Consider the following 20,222-nt stretch of genomic DNA (forward strand, 5'->3'; position numbering starts at 1 on the left):
ATACTGATATGTACACCGATTGAAACGTATTCTCTTTAGAGAAGTCGAGAGGCATAACCATCATCGATGGCTATGCCTCTCGACTTCTCTAAAGAGTAGGTTACAAGCACTGCTAGCGGTCACTCGGATGGACACTGTGAGGTAATGGTTTGATTTGTTTTTCTATTCCGATCAAGTCCAGTGTACATACGGTATTGTTCATTGGTGTTGTACCTTAATTTCAATGTATGTCTAGGTAGATCGAGCTGATGGACACGTTAACCCCCACCCACCCACCACCACTCCTCGGCAATTCTTATTATTTGTAACATTTGTGTGAACTGTATAGACTGTATAGGACAAGGTTAAATATTTGACATATCAATTATAACTGGTTCATCTATATATATGATAATTAATTTCAATAAATAATTATAATAATAATATAAAAAAAGAAGAAAATAATAATGATACATGCAAGATTTTGTCACTCATATTTACATACTGAATATTGTAGGAAATAGCATTTAATTAATTTCTACAGGTAGCTCCTGTCTAACACTATATTATGACGTATTTTTATCTTTTTTCATAAATATATTCAATCAATTTAAATTTCAAATATGTAAATGATGATCTCTCTCTCTCTCTCTCTCTCTCTCACTTCAATTTCCGTAGATAGTAAAAGTCTAATAGATTTTAATGTGTTATCAGAATGTTGAATTAAAAAAATATATATATAGGCTAAATTCTTACAATTTCAAATAATTATGCCAAAAAAACTTTAAATGCGTTCCACTGCATTATTGGTAGGAATTATACGTCATAGAGGTAGGTAGCTAGAAATCCGTGTGATGGATTCAATATAGTGCAATCACTAATACCTGTTTTATCGAATTAAACATTATCTATAAAAGTAATATATATATATATATAATTATATATATTGTACTTCGAAGAAGATATACATTGAAATTAAATATTTTTGGAAAGTTTGGGTGAAACTGCACGGTACAATAGTTACCATCTCATTAGAAAGATATGTATTTTCAAAATGTAACCAATTTAGTAATTTTATAAAATTCCAGAATATAAAGATCAATTATTCAGATTAGACCTAGGCCTATATTTTATGCACAAGACTCAGTTACCAATGAAATTGATTTAAAACAGATAAATGTGATGTAACTAGTAGTATCGAAAATTCGGCGAATTGTTGTTGTTAATACAAGGTTTCAAATATATCACTCCTGATGAAAAAAAATCTACCCTAAGGAAAGTAGTATTTCATTTTCACACCTTTTGCACAGGTGTGGAAGGGAGGTTACTCCAGCAACATTCTTTAGACTGTTAGTGTTGTAAAGATGCACCGAATTGATCGTTCAATTTCGACAGATCTTGTAAAATCACAAACAATGTCAATACGTAAAATTTGATTTGATACCGAATACGCTTGAATTCGGTAAAGAAATAATCGGAGGTGTTGCACTTCAATCCTATGTATACAAATACAAGTGCGCATGCGCCACGTTAGTAGCAGAAAGTGAAACATGGCGAGGAGACGGACGGTTTTTTCAGTGGCTCCGTATTTTATTGTTTTAATTTGTTTTTCTACCGTAGGAATATGCTCTAGAGAAGGTTAGTAAATTGTTTGAACATACACGTAATGCTTGGCACAAGATAACTTATCGTTAAATTACAGGGCTTTCAATTATTTTGTATTGAATTAAGAATCTCGGTACACAGGTTTTCGGCAATGAGACTTGTCGAATGAGCTCTCTCTAATCTTTGCTGAGAGATATCAGAAGACGTATATTTAGAAAATAAAATGAAAATGACCATTAATTAATTATAAGATGAGTGTGAAGTTTTGAAGGAGTAGATGGTGACTGTTTCATATTTGGTATGCCATTCCTACGGACTGTGTTTTTGGTTGTCGGCTTTCGGGATTTGTTGACAGAAGGGATTTACTCAACTCGAAAGAATTCCTATATTAAAACCTTTCATGCGAAACTTATAAGGATTTATTCCAGTATTCAGTAACACATACTGAACTGTGTTTTTCTTTGGGATAAATTTTATCAAATCACACAAATTTGACCACTACCCAATAAATCACACCGGATTTTTAGATAAAACGATCTTAACGAGAAACTAATTTCAAAGGACTTTTTTAGGAATCAATGATAAATAATTTTTTAAAAAAAGATATCATAGTTTTTTTCAGTCAGTACACATGCAGTGCATTTAAACAAACAAAAAAAACCCCCGAAAATATCTTATGATTCTGAGTTTCTAGAAAATAACAAACAATTGATATTTTGAAATATTTGAAGAATTTAAATATTATCTTAGAATACTCCAGGGAATATCCTTTTTGCAAATTATATTATTTTTTCCATCGCAATGTTCTTATTATTTATATTGTAAGATCTTGTAATAAGGGAAAATGGACATGATGCTCGCATATGTTTCTTGGCAACTTGTGTCAGTTTAGGCAGTTTCATGATAAATTGTCTTACAAAATTTGTAAATAAGACTTTATTTTGATAGAGATATATTTATGAAGTAAATTGATATAAAATGGACTTTGAGCAGATGAAACTAATTTCTGTGCATATTACAATGTAAACAAATGCAAATGTAGTGGAACTTACGAGATAGGTAAAGCTATATAATTTAAATTTCTCTAAATATGATGTCCCTTGTAAATTTCGTGTTGGTGTAAGTAGCAATTTCATAATTCAGTTGTCAGTGCCTGCAATTACTGAATAAACAAGAGTAGACAATGTACCCTAATTATGGTAATTATCCTTCTTTAAATGCACCAAGAATTGTAGCCCTGTGTTCTAAATTCAGTCAAGGCATTATTCCACATGAGTGCTAGAACACATAACAGGCCTTGATGCACCCAGTGGACTACAACATGAAACTGGAATTCATGATGGTCTTTTAACTGCTTTTGTGTGGTGATAGCTCCATTACTAATAGAAAACTTTCATAGGAAATGAATTGAAAAACTATTGTATTCTATTGAAAAATACAGTGTATCTCAAATTCCAGAAAACTTTGTAGGTGGTTTGTCACCATCATTTTGAGGAATTTTCACTAGAATGAAATTAGATTATCTCTCTATTTTTGTGAGAGTGGAATAATAACATCAATAAGAATGCTAGAGAATTAATCATTTTGACAGAGGTCTAGGTCCAGCTGATTTTTCACTATGCCAGGGGTCAACCTCCATCAGGAGTAGGCCTAGATAGCAGTCTATCGTTCTTACTGAATTGTTTCTTGATTGCCATGGCATCAAGAGAATTCCCCTTATTCCCTTCTGAGAAATTTAAGATGTGCTGGATGCATAATGAACTCCATTAGGAAAGGGCATTTGGTCATTGTTGATACTGGACGACATGGTCAAAATAAAGTGTAACACTCTGATTACAATTATATTTCAAAATAAAAACAAGACAATTACTGAAAACGATGTTGATAACTGGAGAAGGTGACCCTCTTCTGATTTCACTTGCACACCAGCAAGTAATGTGAACACACAGATTTCTTTGTTATTGTTGATAAGTAAGAACCTGCGTCAATGTTAGATACTTGATCAAAAACTGCGTGTGGCAGAAAGTTAAATTATGAATTAAACCAAAGCTGAAATAGATTTTGATATTAAGGTGTTAATAGGTTTCCTGTTTATTTTCTTGGCCAATTAATGTATCTATAAGCAATGGTTGATGCCTTCTTGCATGCAAATCCCTTGTTTATTAAATATTTTTGGAGGAGTTCACTAAGTGAAATGGACCACAGAGATATCCTCACTTGTTGTGGATATGGGCATTCTGGGGCCTGGGGCAGCTTGGTGAAATGACATTGACCAGCATAAATTACCTGGCTGTTAGGAGGTGGAAAGTAGTGGGCACTGAGGCGGAGTTCAGAGGCCATTAGTTTTGTCCATTCAATTGGAAAATTGAGTGAAAATTGAGATGTTGAAAACAGAGGAAGCCATTAAAATGGAGTTCAGTTCCTGTGCTGAATGTAAGGTGGAGTACAAGAGTAGATCTATATAGCTAATATTGATGATGTGTATGCTTGTATAACCACAGAGATTATAAAATGGATCATAAACAAGGAAAGAAGAGTAACAGCTATTGATGTCCTAACTGTGTTCCTTCAAGTAAATTTTTGACATGGCATTTATGATACACAATATATTTTGAAGTGATCAATCATGGTGGATTTTGTTTGGCTGTTCTGCATTTTAAGTGGGGTATACACCTTAGTATCTTATAACTTTATAACCTCTTCCACACTCAGAATATTCACAGTTGTCACAGAAGTTATACAAATATGAAGCAGTTGGCATTTGCACATTCAGTCACTTTTGTCATCTTACATTATACTAGGTTATCAACATGTGCCTTTGTATTTGGTTTTATTAGATTTTAGAATCTGATAATCTGTTTATATGTTATTGAGCAGTTTGGAGTGATGTTCTTTGTCAAGAAACATTGCATAATTAGTTGGATATTGGTAATATCACCTGATAGTATGAGGGTAGATAAGGCACTTATTTATAGTGGGACAGATAAGTGTTTGCCATTGTCCAGCCTGTCCACCAGATAACAAGTACTGTTAGTTAGGCCTTAGTCAACTTTATGGTAGATTTAGCAGTCTCATGGGAGGTCTCTTTCAATCTGATTTACAGTCCAGTGTTTCTCCAAGTAGTCCACACCATCTTTTGTTAATCTCCTATATTGCCTATTGCCCAATTATATTGCTATGCAGCACTTTTCCAAGTTTGAAAAGAGGGAAAGTTTAAAACTCCATCCCCACATTTTATTTTTTATATATATATATATATATATATATATATATACACACACACACATACATGTTCTTAATATATCAAGTGTTGATATTCCTGTCAAAGTGTTAATGCACAGTCTTAGATACCACCACTAGTTTGTTATTCTAGCTTGTGGTGTAGATTTGCCGTCTGGAGAGGTAACCACTAAGATGGCTGCATTACTGAAAGGAAATACCTTCGTACTGATATTTATCATTTGCTTTAGAAGTGGTAGCTTTCTGATGGTATTGCACTCTCCTCTCAAGTGTAGTCATTATTTCTCTGAAGTACCAGTACTTGTATGTCTAAGACAAGCAGGATGGCCAGTGCATCTTAAACAATGGAGTCCGATAACATACAAAACACAATATAACTAAAAGGAAGGAAATTTGTTCTCTATATGGATTGGGGATTGAAGGAATATTTTTCTCTTCAGATTTTGATATATTTCTCCAGTCGGGGGTTTTAGACTTCACATTTGGAATAATTGAATTCTAAATTTTAGGCCTAAATTGTTTGTTTGGTTAACATGGATATGAGAATTAGTGTTCCTTGTTTTAGTTGGTAAATAAATAAGGAATATTGTATCTATTATGCTATACAACCAATTAAGAATGGAGTGCCAATGAATATGAGAAAGAAACCAACTTTACAATATCAAATGACTTGAGCATGGCGAGTCCCTTACAATTGATTTTATTTTGGACTGACATAAGATGTCATTTAATGATGGAGAAGTATTTTGATTTCCAATGTTTTTGCCTTTAAATATAGTACAATTTCATTTTGAGAGTAGGTATGAACTACATATGTACAATGCTTTGACGCTGCCTTACTTTTCATGAAGCACTGCAACACACTACCTACCCTCATGTATTTTCAAAACTGAAATTTATTTCTTAAATAACACACTGACACAAATCTATGGACCAAAAGTATGTCAGTGTTAGCTATTGCCTCCCCCCCCCCCCCCCCCCCCCCCCTCCTTTAAGGCAAGGATTCAAGTCTGGTAGGAGTTTGAATCTTTTTCTGAATGACTTCTTATGAAATTTGCATTTTCTGCTACACAATGCAAAATTTCTATTATCAGAATATTTTTACAAATAACTTGCACTTTTCATTCATGACGATGTTAATAGGTGTGTTGTTCCTCTTTGGAGAAATACCGGCTGTGTGTCAGAATCTGAATGAATTTTATGTTCTTGAACATGATAGAAAGACGCCAAATGAAGTTGTAAATCGGCCCCAAGTAAAATTTCATTATGTAATATAGGGAGAAAACAAACTGTTTACAAGTGCTTCCCCTCCAAAGTTCCAGGATGAATGAATTAGAAAGTACTTTTGACGAATGAACAAAGTATTGAAAATAGTTTTGAAGTGTTACAGCAACTTTTTCTTAAGCATTTCCCATTCACTCTGCCAAATGTAAATAAATTACAGATGACAAACAAAAGTTTCTATTGATCACTTCAGAAGTTTTTGTATGTATAGTATGTGTTTCAGAATGAATGTGATAGGTAGGAAAGATGTGAATTCTAAATAAACCACACTTGCTTAAATAACAATACAAACAGATCAAAAACTGAACTAAGCAAGGCCGTGTGCTTAGTATTTGAATACGTATCTATATAATGTTACACAGTCAACAATGAAAATAGAAATTATGGAAGAATAGATGTACAGAAATTATTTTTTAAAACTTTGACGACACAGTAGAATGGATCAATTAGTATATACTAAATGGAGAAGTGTGTGGGCTTGGTGGTACTTGGAAAGTTGAGACTAAGATGAGATTTTTGTTTTGAAGAGTAAGTTACTAAAATACACAATTAGATCACAGTATAACAAAGAAACTAGATCTTTGACAAGGAGTGGTTCGCAAAACAATACTCATGCAATGAAGCATGGTGGGAAAAATGCTGGTCTTTACTTTTGACGACTCTGACAGGCACAAGAAACTTAATATTACCATTTAGTTATCAGGGTGGAAATAAAAATCAAAGCTAACGTCACACGTCGGCTTTCTTCTTCTTGTAAATGTATTTATCTGACATTATGGTTGATTAGAGGTAACATTTCAAAGCAATATGTCATTTAAACGCAATCTGTTGCATCAAAACACGAATCCTCTATTGCGTTTTTGAAAGTTGATAATTACAACATTCAAGGTCTAAATATCACCTGTGAAAATTTTCTTTCTAAAAAGTTGAAGAAGAAGAAAAAAAAACTCCAGTAGATTGGCACCTATATGTGTTGTAGTTAGCCATGCTGTTATATGTGTCATTAAAAGATTGCCAGATTATAATGGTATCTTCAACCAATTCAGTGTAATTATCTGTTGAATATATTTGCAAACACAAAATCTGTAGTAAGTGATGAATAATTTAATACTCTATATTGACAAAATTTACTGCATGTCCATTTAACACAGTGTTCAATGTAGCCATCACAATGGGCTATAGAATGAAACTGAAGCATTGTTTCAGATGCAGAGCATTCCAGGAGATATTGAAAAGTCGATGTTGGGTAAATTCTTGATACAGAATGAAAAAGTTTTATAGACAAGTTGCTGAATACAACAAATCTCGTACATCAGACCAGCAACAACGAAGTTATCTTTGTGTGAGGTTGTGGTGTAACAGGTGATAACATTGGCTAGCAACAGTTCGGTCCCGGTATCCTATCAACAGACTCTGGCATTCTCTCTTGTGTATGAGCGTGTTCCATAATCCCGGTGTCTATTGACTTGAGGACTATTTATTCTAAATTCAAATATAACAAATTAATTATTTTGATAAAAGATCCATATCCTTTAAGACTCACATTTAGTAGGTAGATATGCAACAGAGTTTTAAGAGTGAAGAAATATTTATTTTCAGAGGAAAATAGCGATCCACTGGAGACAAATATATGAAGCGCTGTTTGAACCACTATACAATGTTTATGGTTATTTTTATTGCAGGCCTGAGCATTCTTAGTCTTAGCTTCACTAGGTGTTTCAGTAAAAAGAAAATTAGGTTATGGAAGGAAGCAACATTCACTGTGAGAGTAATTGTGAACCTTGTGCAACAAGTTGATTTATTAATATAATTCACTACTGCAGTTAAGTGCTGAAAACTGGGAAGGCTAACAAAAATGAGGTGTTCTGTTAGAATACTTGCTATAAAATTTGATTCATGTCAGCAGTTTAATGTGCTCATTTCTAGTGATGTAATCAATTTAGAACATTTTCCCTATTTGGGAGGCTTAACTGTTTTGACAATTATTTGGTTAATGGTGAAAATTGGGTTGAGATGGAAGGGACCCCCATAACCTCTGGGGTAACATCAAGCCGGGCAGGTTGTCAAAAGGTGCGTAATTTGCCCTTCGTATTTCCAAACCCATTCAGTCCAATCAAATTTTTATGCAGTGAGAGTGTTAAAATAGCTTTTAAACTTGGATTTTATCTGATTGATAATTTTAAAGTATATTCATTGAAAATAAGCTGTAGAAATGAAAATGAAGGACATCCACGCACATCACTAAGTTTCTTTTAAGTCTGGTGGAATGAAAGCTTGTTTTCTAAGTCATGTAATAAGATGAATGGTTGTATACAGTTCACATATCTTTCAACTTAATCTCATGTTCAGATCCACAAGGTTTTTATTCTTCCCATGCTCTAGTCCAGTATTCTAGGATTTTGATTATATTTCTTGTCTTTTCCCTTGGTGTTCCTGGCATTCATCCCCCACTATTCACTAAAAAATTTCCCTTCCATGTTTTTGAATAAATAATCTGAAAGATGACGAGGATGCATTATGCTCTTGGTCTCGGCTTCTAATTTGCATTTGACAACTCTTGTCTTTTCCAGGCAACTTTGCAGAAAGTCTTTCATTTACCTCTTTGCTTCATTTCACTTCAATGGATAAAAAAGAATTTCAGAGACTGAAATCTTCACATAAATTGCAAGGATGTTTATTTCTTATTCAAAGGCTCTTTAGAGTTTTGTCTATAGGATAAATCCAGCCAACCATAAGTGATGCTTCATTGACAAGCAAGATGATTGCTTCTTTCAATGGAAATAAAGTTTAATATCAAACGGCTTACATTTCTGGAGGGACAATTGTTATATAGTCAGTTTTCAGCATTATAGTTCCACCTAAATTTTTCAGTGTGACATTTTTGATACATGACGATCTTCAAGTAAGGTTAACATTAAAAAGTGAAATTGTTACTGTATATTAAATTTATGAAATTAAAGAAATATTGGGGGGTCCGGGGGCATGTACAGGTTATATATATGCATAATATATGCAACCTGTGACATTGACAAATTCGAGTTTATCAGAGTCTTCATTAAAACTTATGTCTTTAGATTGGATGCTGCTTTCAGACATGCTAAAGCTGCTTAAAAACACTCAAGTAATTAATTTGGACTCATTATTAAGATTACACAAATTGTTTTTGAAATGTACATATGGGATGTCAAAAAAGAAATGTGTTTCATTCCAGTAAATCTTTTTGTGCCATCAACTGCTGTAACAGAAGGCTATAAAACTGGTAATGTTAATTCTTTTTCATCTCTCTCTAATTTTTTGGAGAATGGATAGTTTATATGATGGCATTTATCCTTTTTCTGGAATCTGCTGTATGTTAACTGTCAAACAAGATCCTATTTGCATTGATTTTCCTTCTGTTGAATGTTTCTAGTTTAAGAGATTTCAATGTGTTTAGTTGAATTTGGGTGTCTAAGTATTTGTTATTTGAAAGATCTGAATGATGTATGTAGTCATTGAAGATTTCTTATTCCACAAATAGTATTAACTTGACATTAACCTTAGACTCTTTATAGAATAATCAATTGGGTAGAAAAGTGTACATGTTCGATATCACGAGCAACATGGATATAAAATTTGTAAAATTCAACATATTGGTAGACAATAAGTTTCTAGATTAAAAAGTGTCTTACAAAGTCTATTTCCATGTGAAAGGGAGATATTTTTGGAAGAAATGAAATCTTTTGCTCTATTCCCATGCAAGTGCTAACTAAATGTTCATCTCTCTCGGCATTGAAGAGAAACTAGATTGCATGTTTGATTTTACTAACATTTTAGGTACTTTTTTGGGTGCATGCAAATTGTGAAATATTGCCTTTTCAACAAAGTGGTAAATTGTCATTGAAGTTTTCATCTCTTAGCAGAAATCTTACCAAAGTGAAAATTGACGATTGTCCACAATCAAATCTGTTTGCACAGACCCATTAAATTGGGTTGTATTTCAACTTTCTATTGACAAGGGCTGAACACAAGTGGATTTCACAGTACCATGTTTGGCACATCCAGCAGTACATTTTATTGTTTTCCACCCTCTTTTTTGGGCATAATTTCTCATTTGAGTGCCTTTGACACCTAGGAACGACCTTTCTCTCATTTTGTCTTCCCCTTGGGAAATCCGAAACTGGTGGTTTTCTTGAAGTAAAGTTGAATTAGTATTTGTTGATTGGCAACTGGAAGAAGCCTCTCATTGCATAATCTCTGACTAAGTCTTTAATTCAAATGCAGAATTTATAAGGCATTTTCTGAATTTTAAATTTCTATTTATTACTGTTAATTTTTTTTTAGAGACTCAAGAACTATAAAACTATCACCCACCTGTACAGAAGAAAATAAGGCACAAGAGTAAACAGTCTAATTAGTAATTACACTTTACATATTTAACATAGATACCAGGATTTACATAATACCATGTTTAGCAGGCTTATTCAAGCAGCCAATTTTGACAATGACATATCACAATAATTCTCAGGAAAATTTATCTTTCAACCAGCATGTTTGAAATATATAAATGTGTAATGTTTCATATGGAACAAAATGGAACCATTTATTATGTCAAGAACTCACAAACAAGTTTTTGGTTTTATGGTCAAGTATAAGCCTAAAGGTAATTGACTTGCATTGTTTCACTTTCTACTGAATTACACCTACATTTTTCACTCTATATTTTTCAAGTGCATGTTTCATATCAACAAAAATGTTTTCAAGGAGATCGCTAGTTAGGAGTCTGCATCGGGTTGCTGTTTAAATACAGATTATTTTATCTTAAGTCAGCCTCCAACTTAGATACCAACAGAGCGCCCAATGGGACAAAACTATCAAAGATCGGCAATATCAGAAAGTCTTAAGGGTGCCAATAACAATCATTTACATGTATAATCCCTTGGTGTTATTTGTATAATGAACATATCATTTGAAAATAGGTTTTAGCGAGGAGATTGTTTTGCTTCACAGATATGCATCGAGTTTGTAAATATTTTGCAGAATCTGCCAATGAGAAGCAGATGTGGGGTATGAAATGCATTGTATGGCTGTTGATGATGGTGGATGGCTATTTTGGTTAGAACAGATATGTTTCAGTTTGTAAAAAAGAGGCCCAGATGATAACACATGTAGGATAGCTGTGTGTTGGAAGAATCACACCTGATCAGTGTTAATCACGCTAATTATCAGGAACCTGCTTGTAAAAAGGGCTTAGGTACATCAGAGATACACCTCTGTACTTCATCACCCGGAGATGTGTGAAAACTCTCATGGTGAATCAAGTGTACACTTCTCATACCCTAGAAATGACACTTTTAGGGGCATCCTTCAGAGGTTTTGTTAAGTCATATTTGAAGAGAGTGAAACTCTTTTCTTGAATCTTCTCACATAGTCTGAGGTTATGTGGTTTATTTTGATGGTTTGTTATGATATGTTAGTTTAATGATAATATTCATGTATCAACCCTATAGCCACACGTGTTTTGCTGGTGGACTGTATTTGTGAGTCATGTGACATTAGTATGCTTTATTTTGTGATTAAGTCAGGTTGATCTAAGTACATGACCAATAACTAGATTGTATCAGATCTTACATACATATAGAGAATTATGTGTCTGTAGTTAAAGTGTGTAGATATGCATTTTATAAATTATCTTTTATGTTGTTTGCAGATTATCCATTTTATGAGAGTATGTACTTTGCGTAGACACTGCTTTTTGATTCTGAGTATTGTGCAGAAATGATACATATAAATTGTTGATGTTTATTTGATTGACTAGCTTGGACACTTAGAGGAGTGGAATTAGCCACATCGGTAGCTCTGTGATTATGCTAATAACCACTACTGGTCACTCACAGAAACTAAAATCGATCATATGTGTTTATTATGTAGTGTTGTGTTACAGTCCAGTAATTTTATAGCCAGGGCAAGTGATTCTATGACTGCCCATGACTGCTGTTGTGTGCGATTTCTCCTAATGTGCTGCTTAATCATATCTATAAACATAATTCTAACACTTTACAGTGTATTGAAATTAGTGCAAACATTTTAAGGTGTGATTTTATCCAATAGAAAACTCATTTGGCTGGGGGAAAAAATAAGAAACACAAAGTGAAAGTTGTTTGCAGGTGCACATTAAAAAAGAACGTCTGTGATGCTGCTATTTATGACCAATTAAAAGTGGAAAGATATTAGATCTTTGTGATAAGACTTGTAATTTATGTAAAAGTCTAGGCTTAGCCCAAGAATCTCTTTAATGGCGCTTTTGAGTGAGTAAGATTGACGGCAGCATTCAGTGTCGGCTGGTGACAGCTTAATCCTAAGAATGTTGGTGGATACAGGTACATGCAGGCGGACAAAACAATACTTACACCTGTACCTGGAGAATGTGTGGCATTTACTAATATCCATGTTTCCTGTAGCAGTTGACCAAGGTCCTACAGGCCCAAGGGTCACCAGACTCCGAATTCATCAGCCATGTGTGCAGTGTGTGAACCTTTAGTTCATACATTAAATTCATCACTGGTATCAGCTGTACTGAATTTCACACCCTATTACATATTTATTTTATAGGAAAAGATTACTTAGTCCCCTCTTGTGAAATTAAATGTGCATTAAAAGAAATGGTGATGAATGCTGTGTGTGTGTTTTATCAGACAAAAATCTTATCTTGTAGATGAAGTGTGCAGAGCCAAGTTGTTTAGAAGCTATAATATTTTTAATTGCTTCTATTAAATATTCATTTAGCTGTAAAATTCTGGAGAAATAGTTTGATTTCATTTAAATGTGTTTTGTGCTACTTTTAATATTATCACTTGCCTTTTGGACTGTTGTTGTAGAATATATGTGCTAATTGTTAGATCTTTTTATGAAAACATCAAAGAGGAATTCATTTCAAATAAATCACATAAATTCAATATTTTTATATGAACTTCAGTGCCAGATATGCATAATAAAGAGAACAAGATCATAATTGAAATTCCATCCATGACTGTGCAGTATGTTTTTAAATGGAACTCTTTTTCTTTTCTTTTTTCAGTTGTTTTATTAGATTCATCAAAATTCCCAAACCTTAAGAACTGGACAACACACATAAATGGACAATCAGATTCCAACACAGGGGTAAGTAGTAGTTTGCAATTGATCTTGGAAAACTGTGAAAAGTGTGGGCAAATGTAAAGGATATCTGTACCCAGAGAGTCTCAGATAGTCAAAGAATTAAGTTCTGTACCCAGAGAGTCTCAGATAGTCAAAGAATCAAGTTCTGTACCCAAAGAGTCTCAGATAGTCAAAGAATTAAATTCTGTACCCAGAGAGTCTCAGACAGTCAAAGAATTAAGTTCTGTACCCAGATAGTCTCAGATAGTCAAAGAATAAAGTTCTATACCCAGAGAGTCTCGGATAGTCAAAGAATAAAGTTCTATACCCAGAGAGTCTCGGATAGTCAAAGAATAAAGTTCTATACCGAGAGAGTCTCAGATAGTCAAAGAATTAAGTTCTGTATCCAGAGAGTCTCAGATAGTCAAAGAATCAAGTTCTGTACCCAGAGAGTCTCAGACAGTCAAAGAATTAAGTTTTGTACCCAGAGAGTCTCAGACAGTCAAAGAATTAAGTTCTGTACCCAGAGAGTCTCGGATAGTCAAATAATAAAGTTCTATACCCAGAGAGTCGCGGATAGTCAAAGAATAAAGTTCTATACCCAGAGAGTCTCAGATAGTCAAAGAATTAAGTTCTGTATCCAGAGAGTCTCAGATAGTCAAAGAATTAAGTTCTGTACCCAGAGATTCTCAGATAGTCAAAGAATTAAGTTCTGTACCCAGAGAGTCTCGGATAGTCAAATAATAAAGTTCTATACCCAGAGAGTCGCGGATAGTCAAAGAATAAAGTTCTATACCCAGAGAGTCTCAGATAGTCAAAGAATTAAGTTCTGTATCCAGAGAGTCTCAGATAGTCAAAGAATTAAGTTCTGTACCCAGAGAGTCTCAGATAGTCAAAGAATTAAGTTCTGTACCCAGAGAGTCTCAGATAGTCAAAGAATAAAGTTTTGTACCCAGAGATTCTCAGATAGTCAAAGAATAAAGTTCTGTACCCAGCGATTCTCAGATAGTCAAAGAATAAAGTTCTGTACCCAGAGATTCTCAGATAGTCAAACAATTAAGTTCTGTACCCAGAGAGTCTTGGATAGTCAGAGAATTAATTTCTGTACCCAGAGAGTCTCAGATAGTCAAAGAATTAAGTTCTGTACCCAGAGAGTCCCGGATAGTCAAAGAATGAAGACAGCTCTCTTGTTGTAGGCACTAGACATTCCATAAGTTCATTGATGCTGATATTGGAGAAAATTGGCGATCAGGATTTACTCTGTTGAATTATGTGATTCTTATTTTCCTCAGAAACAATATTCAGGAACGCAAATTATTCAAAGGAACTTTCTCATAGTCATTTATTGCCATTTTATTGCAACTACTTTTAAAAATAATTACCAATAATTGGTACCAAACATGAGACATAACCCTATTCCTATGACATTACCCTAAAGATGTGTAGTAATATATATGGCAAGATATATTCCTAATTTCTTATTTCCATAGGGTAAATGCCCACCCTGTAATCAAATGTTAAGACTCCCTCTCTTGGTGAAAGTTATTGATTACAGCTATACGAAAGACTTAAAATGACAAGATAAAACCTCTATCATGTATAGCACCAACTCCTGTCACTTGCCTAACATAAAACAACAGTATTAATTAAATTCCTAAGCCTGTGATATCTCCATTTGAAAGGTATACCCTCAGCACCAAATTGCAAAATTGGTCACAATTTAAGGAGGTACTCTACATCATCATAATGGCTGACTTCCTTTTAAAACATGGATGAAAATATGAATATCAGCAATATTTGTCTATCCATTTCAAAAGTCATCGCCTAGCTGTGTAGATCAGTAGGTGAGCACGTCGACTACTGAACTGTAGATTGGGGGTTCGAGTCCAACAGGGGTTTTAAATTTTTTTTTAGATTGCTTTCTACTGAAACTGCATTTTTTGACTAAATAAGCTTTCAATTTCAAAATATTGTTGCACAAATCCTCCACTTTTCATCCATATCAAATTTCTCTGGTGTAGCATACCTCCTTAATTTGATGAACAGTTTTGAAAAGTCTGGGTATTATAGTGATTATGGTGATGACGAACGTAGCTTAGTAATTTCATTTTTGGGAGACCTGTGATTCTTGACTATCAATTGATTTGAACAGAAAAAACACTTCTTTGTTATACCTATGAGGGAAAAGTAAACAGAATTGGAAATGCAAACATTAGAGTGCTTTGGGTGCATCAAATAGAATATATGTGTATTGTTAAAATGATTTTTAAATGATTGAAAAGATGAAAGGGACCTAAATTATCTTCATAAGGAAAGGGGGTGTATCAATCAATGAAAGCCAGTAAAAATGTTCCCAAACTGTAGGTTTAAACTGAATTGACACAACAGTATTCAGGTGTTTGCATCTGCCGGTGTAGTTGGAATTTCAGCAGGTACCCATTTTTCTTGTTGACCCACTGTGCCTTTCTAAGATTGACAAAGCCCATTGTTAGGAAACTGAAGGGGAAAATTAATAGGGAAACTCCTCACAATAAAAAAAGCTGTAGCTTGGGTCTCGATTGGTGTACAAATGAAATTTTGTATTGAAATGCTTCTTACTAAATATGGGGGAAAGTTAACTGTCACTTGCATAAAGTATAGCAATAATATTAGATAATGAGAAATGAAATTGTGTAGGTTGTCTTAATGTTGAAAAAAGATGGTATTTTGCGGTCTTTGCATGATGATGACATATAATATAACGTGTAATAGTTCATTATATAAGAGGGCCAAATAAAACTTGTTGCAGTCTAGAAATGCAGTGATTTGTCCTTGCATAGCCTTAATTACTATAAAATTATACTGTAATCTTTGTAAAGTACTATAAGGATAAGTATACAGATATACACCCTACACAGCTGTGTTAATTGGGGATAATCTCATTAATCACTGTCAAAATCAGATTAGTTAGGATTATGGTTTATTGCCCATAGAAAGGGTTATTTGAGGAGATGAATATATGCATGAGAAACATTTTAAAGTGAAATTGTTCACCCAGTTCTTAGGATTGAATTCTAGAATAATAAAAGGCCATGAACAATTGACATTGTGGATTTGATTCTTTGTGATTCTTAGATGCAAATTGTACAAAATGAACATAAAGCTGAAGTTTCTTACATTTGGATTACAAAAAAAAGAATAATGGACCGTATTTCATATTATCCTGTAATGTCTTACACAAGCAGTTAACAGCCACAAGAATTTCTTTTAGTAATGGCCAAGATCAGATTCACATAGAGAAATAGGGTTTTTTCCCTCTATATTTATACTACCAAAGTTATGAATCTGCTAGCACTGAAAAGTCTTACTCAGTATGGAAATCAAGCACTATAGGGTAATAAATCTTATATCTTACTTGTAAACTTGTATCTTGCAAAACCATTTTAGCAAAATGTATACTCCTAAAATCATTAGCAAACTTCTATAATTCCATATTTGATTAGGTTTTTTTTTTTAAAAGTTGAATTTCTTTTGTTACAAGCAGTTTATTGTAAAGAAAATAATTGCTATTGGAGAGTAATGGCATGTTGTACCCACTGAAAAATTGATGGTTCCATTTAAAGGACCAATTTTTAAAGAGTTCAAAGGTTATGTATGTCACAAAAGAATAGATTGTAAGACTTGTGGAACTTTTATTTGTAGGCAATTGAAGAACGGTTTTTTAATTACAGCCAGTTAGAGTGGTTATTGGCACTCCCTTTCAGGGATGTTTGTTAATGCATGGAGGTGTTTTTGTGAGCACCATGAGAAAAATCATTTATCAAACAATGCCCACATATTTTATAACTTTATCATTGATATCTTGATCAAGCCAAGAAAAAAATGAAAATAAAGGAGACCACAGGTAAATTTTTGAAACTAATCAATTCCTGTGTTGTTAGAAAACAATCAACTTCAAATTTATAAACAGATTTTTAACAAAGTCATCCTGGAAAACAAACAAAATATAGCTGGTTGGATTGCCACACAGAGAAGAAGACTTGCAGAGATTTCGTCTGATTCATCTGATAGCTCACCCCCACACTTTGTTCTCAACATAATTTTAAAAGACTTTCAAGATACTAGAATACTTGAGGAATTATATTTGAAGAATTTAGTGTGTACTTTTGATGATGTTGATTGAACTTAAAAATCATTAATTTTCAAGGGGAAGGGGACTTATATTCCATGCATTATACTGTTAACATTAACTCCTCATCCATAAAATAAAAAATTATTTAAAAAACTCTCAAACATGATTATTTTTGCTAAAAACCATGAAAATTTGGTTTTACAAAGATATCTGATTTTACTACATGTATGTATGTATTACTTTCTAAATATTTCTCATTTTGATTTAAGGTATTTGTTTGCTTGTAATCTTCTATTATCAGGGCTATTTAAACCCGCAAAAGAGTTTCTGTCCAAGTTTTAAGTATCTGAAATAATGATCATGTCATTCAGTGGGTAGAAGAAGAGAACAAAGATCCTGTAGAGGTTTGTGACCATCACTGGACATTTCACTGGCCTATCAGAAATAGTTTATTTTCCTTTGAAGTCAAGCTTGAAACCAAAATCAGGGAAAGGAACAGGCACAATAGATAAATTTTCTTTTTACCTTAATTCCTTTTAAAAAGGAATGAATACATAATACTGTTGGCATTTATAGGCTGGTTTGAAAAATTTATGGTTCCAGTGACTCATTTCCCAGCTAAAGGTTATGTACCAAGATTTTTGATGAATTATATTTTTACTCAATTCTTCATTTTGACCTATCATTTCAAAGGATAGAATGTGCTGAAAAATATGTATTCCATCATACAGTTGTCAACAATATTATATCTAGCTTGCTGCAAAAAAGACAGAAAGATAATTCATTTTGAGGTTCTGAGGGATCATTAGCCTTGATGTCATGTCTGATGCAGATGTGATGGATTTTACACATTGTTCATACCATTGGTCCATATAATGTCATTCAGCCTGGTCCATTGGTCCATATAATGTCATTCAGCCTGGTCCATTGGTCCATATAATGTCGTTCAGCCTGGTCCATTGGTCCATATAATGTCGTTCAGTGTGGTCCATTGGTCCATACTGTTCCATTGGTCCATACTGTTCCATTGGTCCATATAATGTCATTCAGCCTGGTCCATTGGTCCAATATGTAATGTCGTTGGTCCTTGTAATATCATTCAGCCTATTCCATAATGTCATCTAGTTGTATCTAAAAATTGAATTGACCCCAGGCTTTAAACTCAATTCCAGTACAATGTTAAATGTGAGCAGTGTCACTTAGGATGTGATATTTGTAAAATGTCAAGCACCTGCGAGATCATGATTGAGCTGGCTGGTGAAACAGACATTGCCTGTCAACACCTTGTCCATTTGGCTACAAGTCCCAGACCTGGATTATTTATATTAGACTCCAGTGTTGTGGTGATTCATTAACACTCTAATCTACACCTTGGAAGAGGAACTTTGAGCTTTTTTCTAAATTGATAGATGCAAATTTTTGGATAGTTTTTCCACACTAATTTCAAATATCAGTTACTTTGGTACCAAAATTTCCAAGACAGTTTTAGAATGGGGTAACAGGAGAGAGAGAAGAGTTTCGGGTCATTTTCTTGACATCTACCATGTATAACAGTGCCTCAATCTTAAGATTGTTAGCAGTCTAATTTTCAGTGAGTTTTATTTTAGTTTTTGTTGATTTTGCCCAGAAATAAATCTATGAAATTCTATTGAAACATTTTTTTATTATGCTTTAATAGCATAATAGGATTGGGGAGTAGACAGAGCCTGTATAAGTCGGTCTCCTGAGGTACAAGGTCAATACCTACATATTATAAATACACTTAGTTGTAGTAATCAAAGTGTAACAGAGGTATTAGTAGGGAAAAAAGATGACTAGGAAACTGTATAATTTAGACGTAGAGATATGATTGCAAATTTTAAAAAGAATTTAGATAGTATATTTACATTCTACTTTCATTTCTGTCCAAATTCTTTACTGTTGAAATAGACCTACTATATTTATCAAATAGTTCGATGTATTCATGCACATATTGTTTACAAAATTTTGCAGCACGTTCATGAGGAAATGTCTATCGTTACAACTTGTAAAGTCATCAAAGGCAAAAACACTGGACATGTAAATATATATACAAGTACGAACATATCAGTTATCTTTGATTTACATGTAATGATGAAAAAATATACTAGTAAAATAAATCCATGAAATTAAAACTGCATAGTATTTCATTGATATGAAAATGAAATTTCAGAGAAAGTGAAAATAATTTATGTAGAAAAAGTGAAAAAAATTCTATGCAGCTGTATCCAGTATTTGGCAAAGTACTTGTCCATTACGTTGCACTGTTTGATATAGATTCATATCCGCTAGGACTTCTCAAATTATTTGTGTCGTTGGTCATATCGGTGCTTTATATACACACACACACACACACACACACAATGAAAATGAGCAGAATGACACGTCATTCCAAAAAAACCATTATGATTACATGTACTGCTAATGCCTTTTGCATTAACTCCCAACAGAAATGTCAACTACTGCTCACTATATATATATATTTTTTATATATATATATATATATATATATATATATATATATACACACACACACACACACACACACACACACACACACACACACACAATTTAATCCAGTAATAGAGAAATCTACACAAGTTGTAGTATAATAAAAAAATATATATATATCACAAAGCAGATACTCTGAGTATATACTCGACTATAAGTTTCCTCAATTCTTCAGGAGTGTAAGATATAAGGTATAAGATATACTCCTAAAGAATTGCAGAAACTAGTCTAGTATACGCGATCAGCTTTGTGATTTTTTATATATACATGTATATATATAGTGAGAAGTAGTTGTTGTACCACTCCACCATGTTGACATTTCTGTTGGGAGTTGATGCAAAAGGCAGGAAAATACCTGATG

General features: G+C 33.4%; 1 protein-coding gene across 9 annotated transcripts in view; it reads left to right on the plus strand.

The window, feature by feature from the left end:
- The first annotated feature begins 1,331 nt into the window (after positions 1-1,331).
- LOC125677673 (ephrin type-B receptor 1-B-like) overlaps positions 1,332-20,222 on the plus strand; it is a 55,963-nt gene continuing 37,072 nt past the window's right edge. For 7 of the 9 annotated variants that reach the window (XM_048915820.2, XM_048915802.2, XM_048915827.2 and 4 more), the window contains exons 1-2: positions 1,486-1,617; positions 13,163-13,245. In XM_048915820.2, coding sequence (XP_048771777.2) covers positions 1,530-1,617; positions 13,163-13,245 — 171 coding nt within the window. In that variant the 5' untranslated portion in view covers positions 1,486-1,529. Of the gene's footprint in view, positions 1,618-11,798; positions 11,813-13,162; positions 13,246-20,222 lie in introns of those variants that run through there. The other 2 variants (XM_048915795.2, XM_048915852.2) reach the window with 2 other exon arrangements.

The sequence above is a fragment of the Ostrea edulis genome, chromosome 1 (assembly GCF_947568905.1).
Source record: "Ostrea edulis chromosome 1, xbOstEdul1.1, whole genome shotgun sequence".
NCBI lineage: Eukaryota > Metazoa > Mollusca > Bivalvia > Ostreida > Ostreidae > Ostrea > Ostrea edulis.